The sequence below is a fragment of the Mastigoproctus giganteus genome, chromosome 6, assembly GCF_048544385.1.
Source record: "Mastigoproctus giganteus isolate SK-2022 chromosome 6, ASM4854438v1, whole genome shotgun sequence".
In the NCBI taxonomy this organism is placed as follows: domain Eukaryota; kingdom Metazoa; phylum Arthropoda; class Arachnida; order Uropygi; family Thelyphonidae; genus Mastigoproctus; species Mastigoproctus giganteus.
The window spans coordinates 35,324,955-35,339,852 of NC_143580.1; the positions used below are offsets into that span (position 1 = coordinate 35,324,955).

A 14,898-nucleotide genomic window follows, 5' to 3' on the forward strand; every position below is an offset into this window, starting at 1 on the left:
AAGCTTATGCAGCATCAGCCAAAAAAAAAAAAAAAAAAAGTAACATAAATAAATAAAAATAACCACTTCCACTTCACCCCTCTGTTCGTTCGAAATACCTGTCCAGCTGAGCCTTAAACTTATTCTCCTCAGACCCTACACTAATTTGGATCTCTGCAGCTAGTTCTTTGACACTAGTACAGCAATCTTCCAGAATTAATGCCTCTGTTTTTGCAACATTCCTCTTACAGCAGTTGCTGCACATCTTGAGATTTCTTCATCATGTATTGAGGTTCTTCCACATTTGAATTGTTTATACTAGTGTGCAACTACAGTGTAATCTGGACAGTCTCTTCCATAAACAGCGACGATTTCTTTATGGATTGTTTTGGGTGTTTTCCCTTGCAGAAAAAGGAACTGAATCACTGATTTGTATTTCACTTATCCATTGGGACACTTCACTTCATTCAGTACTGCAAAGAAAAAAAAAATGAATTGTCAGATCGAAACCAAAATTTGTCTGGTTGCTATAGAGATTTAAAGGTATCAAACAGGGAAAAAAAAATTTCATCTTTCTATGACAACTACTTCTGGGTGAATAAAAATCTTTTTTGAACTCCACCTCAATCATTAGATTACCTGCCAAGTAAAGTACATTGATGTTTACCAGTTTATTGTAATTTTAAAATTGTCCCAAAATAATAAGCGGGTTAGAGTATTTGAGAGAAAGAACAAAAGTTTACTGGGGAAAATGGAGAGAGAGAGAGAGAGAGAGAGAGAGAGAGAGAGAGAGAGAGAGAGAGAGCGAGAGCGAGAGCAAATCAAACAGTGGGGTAGGAGTGCAAATGTGAATTAGGAGATTTTTTATAATTTTAATCAATAAGCTGTGTTTTGTTTCCTTGATAAATAGAACTGTTTCTTAACTTTGTGTCCTTAGTGCATTTTTAAGCTTTAAATCTTTTATATTGGTTTTATTACATAATTTCATATTAAAATCACAATTTTAAATCTTTTTTTTTTTTTCATTAATTCTATAGGAGCTACAAAATCAAGTTGAAATTTTAACTGAGGCACGTGATACTGCATTGAGCTCATTACAGTCATTTAAAGAATCTAAAGATAATATTGTTCAGTTAGAAATTTTGCAAAATGAGAAAATTTCTTTAGAGAATGAATTAGAGTTGTTGAATGCCAAAGTAACTTCATATTTTACGAGTAATGATGAGCTGTCTGCTCAGCTACAAAAAGCTACAGTCGAAAATGGATTTCTTCATGAGGAAAATAAAAGAATTCTGAGCTGTTATGAGGAGTCAGCTAAAGAATATGAATCCTGGAAATTAAAAATGGAATCTTATGAAAGTGAAAAGGAAGAGTTAGAAACTTTAAGAATTGAGAAAAATGTTTTAGGGAAAGAACTGGAGTTATCAAATGCCAAAATAATTTCATATATTAAGGATAATAATGAACTGTCTACTCAGTTGCAAAAGGCTTCAATAGAGAATAAAGGTCTTCTTGAGGAATACGAAAGGATTCAGAGCTGTTATGAAGTGGCAGCCAATGAATGTGAATCTTGGAAATTAAAAATGGAAGCTTATGAAGGGGGAAAGGAAGAATTAGAAATCTTGAAAAATGAGAAAATTTCTTTAGAGAAAGAATTAGAACTGCTGAATGCAAAAATAAGTTCATATGTTACTGATAATGATGACCTGTCTGCTCAGTTACAAAAGACTACAACAGAAATTGGAAATCTTCTTGAAGAAAATGAAAGGATTAGGAAATGTTATGATGAGTCATCTAAAGAATGTGAATCTTGGAAACTGAAAATGGAAGCTTATGATAATGAAAAGGCAGAGTTATTGTTACTTAGGCATGAGGTATCAACACTTAGAAGTACAAAGGAACAATTAGAAAAAACAATAATGGAAAATAATGATGTAAATGCTATTTGTTCACAAAATTTGAAAATTAAATCTGAAGAAGCTGATTGCCTCCATATTCAAATAAGGGATTTGATATCTGAAGCTACTGCACTAGGAGAAGAAATTTTGAAGCATAAAAACACTATTGATATTTTAAATGAAGAAAAAGAAATGCACATTTCAGAAATAGTTAAATTGAAAAAAGGTAGTGGTGAGTTGCTTTCAAAAATGAAGGATTCTTTAATGAAGGTATCTAATTTGGAAATAAAATTATCTGAGACTCTTCAGCTGAAAGAAAACTTAGTTGATGAGCTCATTCAGGTAAAAGATCTTCAGCAATTTGTAGAATATGAAGCAAAAGAACTTAGAGAGGAAAGTGAAAAAATGAAACTTGGAATTAAGTGTCTAGAAGCAGATCTTGAAAATGATACACTACATATTCGAAAATTGGAGAAAGAATTATGTGAAACAGAAGAAAGGGAGCGAACAGCTCATCAAGAGCTAGATAAGTTAAAAAAGCATTTTCAAGAATTAAATGTAGCTAATAATTATTTGCATATGACAATAGAAAGACAAGAAGAGGAAATGCATTCTATGCAGGAAATAATTATAAGGGTTTCTGACCTTGAGAATCAAAGAGAAAGTATACTTAATGATCTTAATAATATACAAGAAATTATGATAAATGGAATAAAGCATAATAATATATATAAAGGAACACTAAACAGTGATCTGCATTCAGAGATTGATTTAATTGATGTAGAAAATTCAAGTAATGAAGATTATAGATTAAATAGTATATCACCTAAAGAAAATAATCATTTTGTAGCACAGAATTCAAGTGACATTTTGGAAAATTATAGTACTGTAGAGAATAAGTCTGTTTTTGATGAAGTTCAGATGTTGAAAGAACAACTTCAAGCAGCTAATTTGAAAGCAGTAGAATTGCAACAGGAACTTCATTCTAAGGCAGAGTTAACAGAAAAGATTCATTGTCAGATGGATGACCTTTTAAACCAAATTGAAGAGCTAACTTCACAAATAGAAACAAAAGATAATGATTTAAAATCAGCTGGAAATAAAATTCACACTCTTTCAGAAAAAGTAAGGTATTTTGAAAGTTTAAATGTTGAAAATGAAAATGAGTTCTTGAATCTGAGAGGAAAAGTGAACAACTTGGAGGAAGAAATTTTTGTTTTAGAATCATCAAAAAAAGTCCTGGATAATATGAAGGAAGAATTTAACAATGCTTCAGATGAAAAAGATAAATTACTTCAGAAGAATAAAGATTTGGAATCAGAGATTGAATCCTTGAATTTTTTAATACAAGAAAAAGAGGAAAAGTTAGAAGGTTCTTTAAGCACTATAGAGCAGCTAAAATATTCTGAAGAAAGTTTCAAGGAAAAACTTGAAACTTTAGAACAGCAACTGCTTATTTCCCATCAAGAGTTAAATAATGAAAAACAACTTGCATATACATTTGAAGAACAACTATATAGTCAGAGAATAAAGCAACAGCAGTTACATCATGTTGAAACACAAACGGCATTTGACATTGAGAACAATAACGAGCTTGTTCTGAAAAGTTCTCTTGAAGATTTACTGTTAGAATTAGGACAGTTAAGGAAAGAACTAAATGATCATGAAAATTCCATTTCCATCTTGAAGGAACAAAAGAATGATTTAGAAAAACAAGTAGAACTACTGGAGACAACAGAAAAGAAGTTAAATGAGAACATTTTCGTCCTGGAAAATGAACTCAAGGAATCCAAAGAGGTGATAAATGCTACTGTATCAGACAAAGACACATGCACCAAAGAGCTTAATAAATTGCAATTTGAAACCATGCCTGAGTTAGAGAATAAAATAAAATTACTCACAAACAGCGCAGAAGCTACATCTAATCAGATTCATAGTTTGCAGTCAGAAAAATATGCCTTATTAGAAAAACTTCAGTCTTTGCAAAAGAACAATGACAGTGTCCTTTGCCAGAATGAAAACAATCCTACAGAAAAGCTGCAGAATGCTTTGAAAGAATCAGAAAATAAAATGGTTAAGTTTAAAGCTCTTGCAATCAAAGTGAAGAAAGAATTGAATGAGACTAAGAAACAGGTAATTATAATATTTTAATTGTTTATATATATTATTTGTTTATTATAATATTTTAATTTAACATAGAGAATATGGCTGAACCAGTGAAAGCAGTATCTAAAATAAATTTTAATACCGTAAATAGGAGCTTTCGGGACAGCGTATCCCTTCATCAGTTAAGTACATACACACATGGAAATGAAAACATAACATAAAATGTTAGGAATGGAATAAACTAAAATAAACAGTGCATGTTCAGATAACTGAAAGAGTGCACACATGAACGTGAGAATGTTTAATCACTTACTATGTCGAATCAGGTGATTGTTGTTCGCACCTGGTGCATATATTGGCTGACTGCCAGCATTTGTCGTGCTTTAAAACTACAGACTCCAAAATTGGGTGTAGTCTTGTACCTCTATTGCAGTTTAAAATGTGGCGACAGCTAGATATGTTTAGGGACTCTAACCACAGGCGGCGATGGTAGTGACAAGATTGGTCAATCACCTTTCTGTCATGGGTGGGATTGAGATCGTGTCGAGTTGACCAGAAATGCTCTGTGATGGTAGAGTCACCTAGGCTGATGGACCTATCATGTTCTGCGAGGCAGTTCTGGAGATGTCTGGAGCTTTCCCCCAGATAGCAGCTGCCACAATCATGGCAAGTGATCTGGTATACAATACCGCTGCATAAAAGAGGGGCGATGGGTGTTTTATGCGATGGTTTATTCTCGAGACCAGAGATTGCAAACCTATAACAGGAAGTTGCAAACCCTTTACGCAGTACTTTTCATAAGATTCTAGAAATGTGGTCTGAGGTGCCCGGGTAATATGGAATATAAGTGGTAGATACCATCTCGCTGTCATGAGGGGGCGAGCTGCAAGTTCTTGTACTTGTAGTGCGCTTGGTGATTGTCCAAGACATGGATAGTTGGTGAGATCAGCTTTTACTTTAGAAACCTGCCATGATTCTGCAGCTGCTATGTGGGGGAAGCTCCAGGCGTCTCCAGGACCACCTTGCAGAACACGGTAGGTCTATCTGCCTAGGTGACTCTGTGCACTCTGCAGTCGCAGAGCATTTCTGGTCAACTCAACATGACCTCAATCCCAACCGTGACAGTGAGGTGATTGACCAATCTCGTCACTACCATCACTGCCTGTGGTTAGAGTCCCTAAACATATCTAGCTGTCGCAACGTTTAAACTACAATAGAGGTACAAGGCTACACCCAATTTTGGAGTCTGTAGTTTTAAAGCACGACAAATGCTGGCAGTCAGCCAATATATGCATCAGGTGCGAACAACAATCACCTGATTCGACATAGTAAGTGATTAAACACTCTCACATTCACGTGCATGCTCTTTCAGTTATCTGAACACTCACTGTTTATTTTAGTTTATTCCATTCCTAACATTTTATGTTATGTTTTCATTTCCATGTGTGTATGTACTTAACTGATGAAGGGATATGCTATCCCGAAAGCTCCTATTTACCGTATTAAAATTTATTTTAGCTACTGCTTTCACTGTTCAGCTGGATTCTCTATGTTATGGAATCCAGTGCCACAGGCCCATTCTCATTTATAATATTTTAATTGTTTTTCATTATAATTATATACTGTAAAATTCCTAAGTTGTAAAAAGAAATATATTGGTGTAGAGATTGAGTAGAAGATTCCTCTAAATCATAGAAAATATATAGATTTGGCCATTTATTTAGCAGTGTAGTGCTCAAGCAGCATAAATTATATCAAGCTTTGAAATTTTTGTGCTGTTTTTTGCTGATGTGTTAAGGGGCATTATTTTGACATCCAGTCAAATAATGCCCCTTAACACTTTTGCCGAGGGCTTTTCTAACTGCTGTTTCAACCTGCGATAGAAAACTATTGGATTGAGTTAATCTATATTGGAATGGGTGGAAACATTTTTGGGTTTTCTTCTCGTTTTGACTGAATTAATCAGCTTCCTATGAAGGTTGCTTAACAAAAATATCTAGGGTTTGTTCTCTCAAATTGGAAGAAAAAGTTCTAAAAGTAAGGTGGGATCCCCCTCCAAATGGATGAAAATCTGAAGACTCGAATACATTAAATAATAATTAAAATGTATAAATTTACATTTATTCTCCACAAATCCAAGTCCAGAAGAGTTCACAAATTCATTGTGACCATGCATACTCACCAGTGGACCATGGCCAGCCCAAACTTGGGAGGGGGGAACCTTCCATAATGGCATTTACAGTAGACCCTCAGTCTGAGGTGCAATCATCCCACCTCCTGTACACGTCTGAATCCATCTCGTTGATGATATATGCCACGTTATTTCCTCAAAAATTGTCATCAGTATTGAGCCCCCAGTGCCAACCATTCTGCCATCTTTTACACCTGGTGTTGATGCTCCCCATCCCTGGTGGGGTAGGGAAGGGGGAGTAAAGGAAGTCTTTAGTACTTCTTTCCAGTTTGCTATGAAAGCAGATGTTCCAGGGCAGATGCTTGCCAAATGGCTAGTAGTTTTACTAACCAAAATTTATCAGTTCCCACTCTTTTGGTGTTTTCCAATATCCATCTCTTAGACACAGACTTACAGCTAGTCTTGGCTAATGATCACACACACACACACACACACACACACACACACACACACACACACACACACACACACACACACACACACACACACACACACACACACACACACACAGGACCACTCTGCTTCTCTCAAAACATGATATCTGAGATATCATCAATCTCAGTCACCTAGGCCCATGTCTGGTGTCGAGTAAATTTTCTGTCCAAAAGAAGTTAAGCTTGGCAAACCTGGGCCTCTATGCCAGACCTTCAGTCTGAAGTGCCGAAGGTCCCCATCACCACCACCAGAAAATAATCAACAACTCTCTGATGATATTTTCTTTATATGGAACCACATCAAGAAGAATTTAAGAAATTTTCACTCCTACATAAAACAGCATAAGCAAAAATATTAGCTTCACACTCAAACTGGAAGAAAACAAAAACTTGCCCTTACTCATATGCTTTTGAAGAAAGCAGAAAATGGCATTGCCATCTACTGCAAACCCAAAAATATTGCAACAAAAAATAAATTATTATTTTAGTGGTGCCAGAACTTATTGTTTTAACCATGTATATTTATTTGTAGAAATAGCTATGGATCTCATCAAGAGCTACCCTTCCCTCGCTCCCCAGAAAATTTGCAGCACAGTGTACCAAATAGACTGCCATTCTGTTTTAAATGGCAAGATTGGGTAGACTCCTAATATAAAATTGCAGCTTTCACTCTCATACACCTTCCCCTAACCTCAGGAAATTTACAGCATAGTGTACCAAATATACCGCCATTCTGTTTTAAATGGTAAGATTGGGTAGACTCCCGATATAAAATTGCAGCTTTCGCTCTCATATACCTCCCACTGCCTGTTTATCAGTGGCATTTCTCCAGTTCTGACACGAACTTATGGCATGGCTGATGTGATGCTGGTCACACTAGGAGGAGGAGGAAGAAGGAATTTAAAGAAACTTGGGCTATCCAACCCAGCCCATGAAGCATCAGTAGAGATTTTGTCCCACAACGTTGCAAGTCACATGACCACAGTTGTGGATATAAATGCAGCAGAACAACCTTTCTAGTATCAGTTAAGCGTACAAACCATAGCAAGAATGGGGAAAAGGAGTGATCTGATGGACCTCGAATGTGGCATGTTAGTAGGTGCAAGATGTGCTGGACAAAGCATCTCTGAAATGGCAGTTCTCCTGAACTTTTCACACACCACAGTTTCAAGGGTGTATCGAGAATGGTGCAGCAAACAGAAAACATCCTCTCAATGGCACTCCTGTAGAAGAAAATCGCTTGTTGATGAGAGAGGTCAGAGGAGGATGGCTAGAATTGTGCAAGCAAACAGACGGGCCACAATGTCACACATCATGTCAGAATACAACCTTGGTGTGCAGAACAAAATATCGCAACGGACCACTAGTTGCACTTTGTCATGAATGGGCTACAACAGCTGACGGCCACATCGCGTAGTTTTGTTATCAATGAAGAACAAGAGAGCATGCCTCCTGTGGGCACAGCAACACCAGCACTGGACTATCGAGGATTGGAAAACAGTTGCTTGGTCTGACGGGTCGAAGTTCCTGGTACATCATGTTGATGGAAGGCTCAGAATTTGGTGAAAACAACATGAATCCTTGGACCCGTCATATCTGACGACTACTGTGCAAGGTGGGGGGGGCAGTGTTATGGTGTGGGGAATGTTTTCTTGGCACACGTCGGGTCCATTGATACCCATAGATTCACATCTGAATGCCACATCGTACCTAAACATTGTTGCTGACCAAGTGCATCTTTCATGTTGACAGTTTATCCTCAGTCAGACGGTTACTTCCAGCATGATAATGCGCCAGTGCACAAAGCCCGAATCACTATGGAATGGTTCCAGGAACATGACAATGACTTTTCTTTGCTGCAGTGACCCACTCAGTCTGCGGATCTCAACCCTATTGAACGTCTTTGGGATGAGCTGGAAAGGGCTGTTCACTGCAGGCCTATGCCTCTGTCGAATCTCAAGGGTTTGGTTTGGGTTTTATTGGCGCATCAGCAACCGAGGCTATAATGCACCAATTACCGGTCATACATAAAAAGGAATCTCAAGGAACTGCGTGACACACTCATGTCTGCATGGTACTCCATTCCTGCACGTTTTCAGCATCTTGTTCAATCCATGTCTAGACGAATTCAGGCTGTTTTGAAGGATAAAGCAGGCTCAACGTGCTACTAAGTACGTGTACCTAATAAAGTGGCTGCACACTATATATTTTTAGAATTGTAATGTATGAGATGCAATCAAAATGTTCAGAGATTGAATTTATATTTGAAAATGTTGAAGCTTACTTGCTCCTTCCTGATGCATTCCCGTTATGCTTCATTTAGAATTGTTCATAGTTCCTGTGTTGCATTCTAAATAATTTCTTTAGTTATTGCAATCTGTGGCCATTCAAGGAATCTTTAAGCTTTTAAAAAAATAAAATAAAATAAAAGGGAGCTATATCAGTAAGTATAGCAGTTGGGGGAACCATAGATACAATAGTTTGCAATCAGTTCTTGAGAAAATTGCAAAGTATTCATTATGCATGCCAATTCCCTGAAGCCCACTTTTCTGGCTGTTTTCTTTGAGCAGCATTTTGCAAATCGCCATAGAACTGCAGTTCTATTGTTTAAATTATAGCAGTGTACTGTGCAGTATTCCAATCGAACAATGCTTTTCGAGTCAAAAAATAGGAAAACTATAGTCTTCACATTTGATCAAGATTATCTCCCATTTTTGGGCCTTGGAGAAGATGGGTTTTAGCTCATCAGCTTCTTACACCATACTGTGCCATTGTGTATTGTATCTGTATAAATGTGTTTTCACAGTACACTTTGTGTGTTGTGTAGCCTGAAAAACCTGGAATAATTCTTAGTAGGAACTCTAATTATCTCTCCACCTGAGATTAGCTAAAAACAGCCCTGATTAATGAAGCCTTTAGAAATTCCTTCAGTCTGTGACAGGACTTGAACCTAGTGATAAGTAACCAAAATTACTATTCTGTCATGGAGGACCATGTTCCATTGAAAGCACCGGGCTGTGTTTCTGGGTCATAGTCATTGCCAGTAATGATGGAAAAAAAAAAAAAAACTGTTGGTCAGCAGCAGCATGTTGACAAAGATCTTCTATAACTCTCCACTCTGTGATCAATGAAGATGCAAAATACAGATTTGGCTGAAACACATTGCCTTCACAAATCTTGTGTTAAAATTGATTGATATGTCTCATAAGAAATATCAGTTTCACGAGGAACTTTTTGGATAGTTAAATGCCAGTAAGCTAAACACAATTTAATCATTCATTGTTCTTGGAGTTGAAAGGCTGCCACTAAAAAGTCTTCAAACAATATCCAGCATTTTCTTTGAAGGTGCTGGATATTGTTTCTATAACATTTTATGGGTATCTGATGAAAAATTTGCCACTCAGTAAAGTCACTCATTTTAAAATGCAATGAAGCACATGAAATTCTATGCAATGCATGCTAATTCAGGAGGCGCCTCCGTAGCCAGGTGGGAAGGAGCAGCAGTGCGTAGCACATGCTTCTTGATTAGACCGGGGTTCGAGCCCGTCACCACCAAATACGGAGGATGTGGAAAGGTCAGGGAATGACCACCGCATATCCCGGAGCAATATGGCCTTAGTTGCTAATGCTCCTAAAAAAAAAACCAAATAACAATAAATGCTAATTCAGGTTGATTGTAGATAAATGAGTGATCCATGCATTTCTATATCCAGATGAGTTACCACACATTATAACAAGTTGAAACTTGCTACAGCACAACATTGAAATTTCAACATGTAGCATTTGATTTTTTTTTTTTTTTTTTTTTTTTTTTTTAATAGTTATTAGAAGTAACCAGTGAAAAAGATGACCTCTGTCAGAAACTTGAACATACTGGGCATGAGGTAGAAACACTCTCTTCTGTAGCAAATCAACATCTGCATAATTTTCAGGTAAGATATTAGCAAATGATTTTTTTCTTTTGAGATGTAATTTCTTCAATGAATTAAAGGTTATTGTCCATTCTCATCATGTAGCTGCACTAAAATCATCTTCTGAAATAGTATTATTCAGTAAATTAGAAATATCATTGAACCAGAACCTCATACACTAAGAGAAATATTAATTTCTGAATTGCTGTTATCCTTTCATTACAAAATCGGTATAATATAAAAGATATCTACTCTGAGAAGAAAAAGTAAAATGTTATTTTTTGTTATATTTTTCTAAAGCGGTGTTTCCCAACGTGGGTCCCACGCCCCACATGGGGGAAATTTTATTGTTCGGGGGGGCAATTCAAAAATTGCTCGTCTAGAGTTTAAAACAACCACCTACTATGATTTAACTTGTACAAAAGAAGAATTGTTGGTATCTCAATTGGAAATAAGCATTCGTTAAATGTTGTACTTTCTATAGAGCCGCACTTGAAAGTTTGGAGTAATATCAATTACAGTTTGTTTGGAGAGTATTGCTTACTATGCCTAGTAAAGGAATAGTACGTACTGTATTGGACGATTGCTTATGCCATGCGCAATGCGCAAGCAAAGTGGTTGTCTACTGTAGCCTACCGCAAACTCCACATGTTATATGAAATAGGTAATTCCTTTCATACAAACGCTCGTTTGGGCTTTGTACATTTGGATAGGTTTGGCGATCTCAGATTAAAATAAAAAATTACTTTGTCTGCGCACAGAATTATTATTAATGAAAAACCGTGATACACAATGGTATGTATTTGTCGTATATGTATATTTCTGTGGTCTCAGTAAATAAGCAAATAAGTCCAAAAACTCGAATTTGCAGGAGAGGAAAAATAAACTTCACACTCTCATATAAACATGCATATATTCAAATATACAAATATTTATTACTCACGCTAAAACTACAATAACGAAGATATCTGCATGTCACATAATAGTAAATAATAAATACTTTATTATAGTGCACTTATCTCATTTTTGACAAATTAGACTTATCTGCTTGTTCACAGAGACCACAGATTTAATAGCCCGAATTCAGTAATTTGTGTGATTTATTCATTCAAAAAGCATACTAATAATTAATTTTGATATATTAAAATAAAATTAAATTAACTTTAATGCATAGTTTATTTTTAGTTTTTGATTTATCTTATATTTATTTCTTTCAGTTGCACAGTAAAATGAGTAGTGAAAGTAAAAAAAACGTTCGTCAGTATTCAGAGGAATACTTAAAATTTGGTTTCATACCCACTGTCCACGATCAAAGGTCGCCTTTTTGTCTTTTATGCCAACAATGCTTGACCAACGAATCAACAAAGCGAGGTCATCTTGAGACACATTTGAAGGCGAAACATAATGCTCATGTAAATTCAGATTTAAATTACTTGCAAACTTTAAAGAAGAATTTTGAAAAAAGAGCAACATTAAAGTCTCTGTTTATTGCTCATACAGCAACATTAAAGTCTCTGTTTATTGCTCATGCTCAATCGTACTCTTGAGGCTAGTTATGAAATTTCTTTACTCATTGCTAAATCTTGGAAAAATCATACTATAGGAGAGAATTTAATCAAACCATCAATATCAGCATTTCTTAAAACAGTTCTGGAAAAAGATGACAAAGATGTGAAAGCTATGCCACTCAATAACAATACTGTTAGCAGAAGAATAGATGAAATGAATGAAGATATTGAAATACAACTTGAGCTGAAAACAAGAAAATTCTCAGTGCAAATGGATGAATCAACTTTGAGAGACAGCGAAGCTGTACTGATAACTTATGTAAGATATATTGATAAAGGTAATTTTGCTGAAGAAATGTTATTCTGTAAATCATTAGAGAGCACCACTACCTCCAAAGATATATATAATAAGCTAAAAAATTACTTAGATGACAATAATATACCAATGAAAAATATAACATCTTGTGCTGCAGATGGTGCTCCTAATATGATGGGCAAGAAAAATGGCTGCTTAAAATTGATGAAAGATGAGAATCCAGAAATGCTTCTTGTGCATTGTGTTATTCATAGGGAAAACTTGGTAACTAAAAATATTTCACCTGTTCTTAATGAAGTACTAAAATCAGTTATAAAGTGTGTCAATGCTATTAAAACTAATGCCAAATGTGAGTGTCTCTTCAAGCTTTTTTGTGAAGAACAAAATGCAGACCATGTGAGACTTTTACTTCACACTGAAGTAAGGTGGCTCTTGAAAGGGAACTGCTTGAAAAGATTTATGGAACTATTTGATACTATTAGTGACTTTTTAAGTGACAAACATGAAATGAAGCATTTGTTAACGGTCGATGGTAAAGCATTTGTAAGTTATTTAGCCGATATCTTTGAAAAACTAAATATATTAAATAAACAACTTCAAGGAACAAATAAAACTCTCGTCAATGCAAAAGCGAAAATATTTGGTTTCATTACATTTATTGAATTATGTCAAAAATATATTTGTAACAAAAATTTTGAACAGTTTCGTTGGCTGAAAAAATGTGAAGTGACTGATACTGCTGTACTTGTTATTGTTGATCATCTGAAAATTTTGTCCGCTGATTTAAAAGAAAGGTTTTCTGATTTAAAACAAATTGATTTTCCAACCTGGATGATGCAACCAGTGTTAGTGGATTTGTCTGATGTATCAATGCAGTACCAAGAAGAACTCTCAGAAATGCAAAATGATGAGTCAGTTAAAACTTTATTCAATATAAAAGGAGCGATGGCATGGCTTTGTGATGAAACAGAAATTAAATACCCAAATTCAACCAACTTTGCAAGAGAGCTATTGTTACCGTTTCCATCTTCATAGGTGCCTCCGTAGCCAGGTGGGAAGGAGCACCAGTGCGTAGCACACGCTTCTTGATTAGACCGGGGTTCGAGCCCGTCACCACCAAATACAGAGGATGCAGAAAGGTCACACCACCCATAAACAAGATCAGAGAAAAAATCTAGAGAAAACACAAGAGCAAAAGGAATAGCCAGACTCTGTGTTTTCTTTTTGTTTACAAAAATTAAACTTTTACACTGAAAAGGCAGGGATTTCTTGAGAATTCAGAAATTAAGGGAAAAAAATCACACAATGTATATTGAAGGGAATCACAAAATTAGGGTTTCATAAATACTGGGGTTGTTAGTATTATAACATAGTAGTGTGGCAGCTAGTGATGGGAAAAATGAATGTTCTACTGAATTAAATCCATGAATGTAATATGATAAATACTTGGTTAGACTGAGTTACTTATTGTTGATAACCAAAAAAATTTCCAAAACAGCAACCTAAGTCTTGGTGTCTCTGATTTTGGGGCTTTGTAGTCTGTATTAATTTAATGATTGTAAGTTATATAATATGAAAGGCAATGTTTTTATCATGATAAATTGTGTTCAGGATAATTATTAAATAACAACAAAGGTTAAAATCAACTTTGATATGGCCTATGAATATTTTTAAAATTTATACTAGGCAATGATATATTATGAGGTTATAATGAACTGGAAAAATGCTTGATTAGGAGTGGCTTGTTATGTTATATAATGAACACAGATTGTAAAATAAAGTAGGATAAATTAATTTCAAAATTGTTTTTATAAAAAATTGTTAATTTTACTTAAAGATTATTAAAAATTGGCATTTAACTGCAAAAAGTATTAAAAACTTTACTTTTTTACTAATTTTGTCATTCCAGTTTTAACTGATTTTTTTTAGTGTTTTTGCCAATAAGTTTTATTATTCATTAAAGAATACTGCATTTCTATAAGTAACAGTTTATTTCTTATCAGAAATATCTGTTATTTTATTTTATTTTATTTTATTTTCAGACATTACAAGTCGAGTATGATAAACTTCAAGATGAATATGAAATTTTAAATTTAACCAAAAAGCAACTTGAACAAAATCTAATATCAAAGGATACAGAGCTTACTAATTTTAAAGACCAGCTGTTCAATATTAATTATGAAAAAGAAAAAATTTTGTGCTCAGTGGAAGCTATTACTTCAGAGAAAAAGGTAATTTGTATAATGTTTAGAATATTTATTTTTAGTTTTGTTTAATCTCTTAATGCTTGTTTTTTTTTTTTTTTTTTTAATTTATATACAGATTACTTAATTTGCGACAATATTTTTGCTTTTAAACTCTAGGCATAATACTGTATTGTTTACAGAGAAAACATTTCATGGGCATTTAATTAAAGTTGGGAAACTACTATTTGAATTCTTTATTAACACATTAATTGGCATAATGTTAATAAAAAATAGATTCGTAGGACTGGGATGAACTGTGTGTGTTAGCTTTGGTCCAAGCCATCGTACCTATAATCATAACTGACTACT

General features: G+C 34.9%; 1 protein-coding gene across 1 annotated transcript in view; it reads left to right on the forward strand.

Moving 5' to 3' along the window:
* Positions 1-3,125: 3,125 nt before the first annotated feature.
* LOC150084154 (uncharacterized) overlaps positions 3,126-14,898 on the forward strand; it is a 120,117-nt gene continuing 108,344 nt past the window's right edge. Inside the window, exons 1-3 of the mRNA XM_090376135.1 lie at positions 3,126-4,010; positions 10,430-10,540; positions 14,386-14,574. Of these exons, the coding sequence (XP_090232261.1) occupies positions 3,126-4,010; positions 10,430-10,540; positions 14,386-14,574 (1,185 nt within the window). The remainder of the gene's footprint in view (positions 4,011-10,429; positions 10,541-14,385; positions 14,575-14,898) is intronic.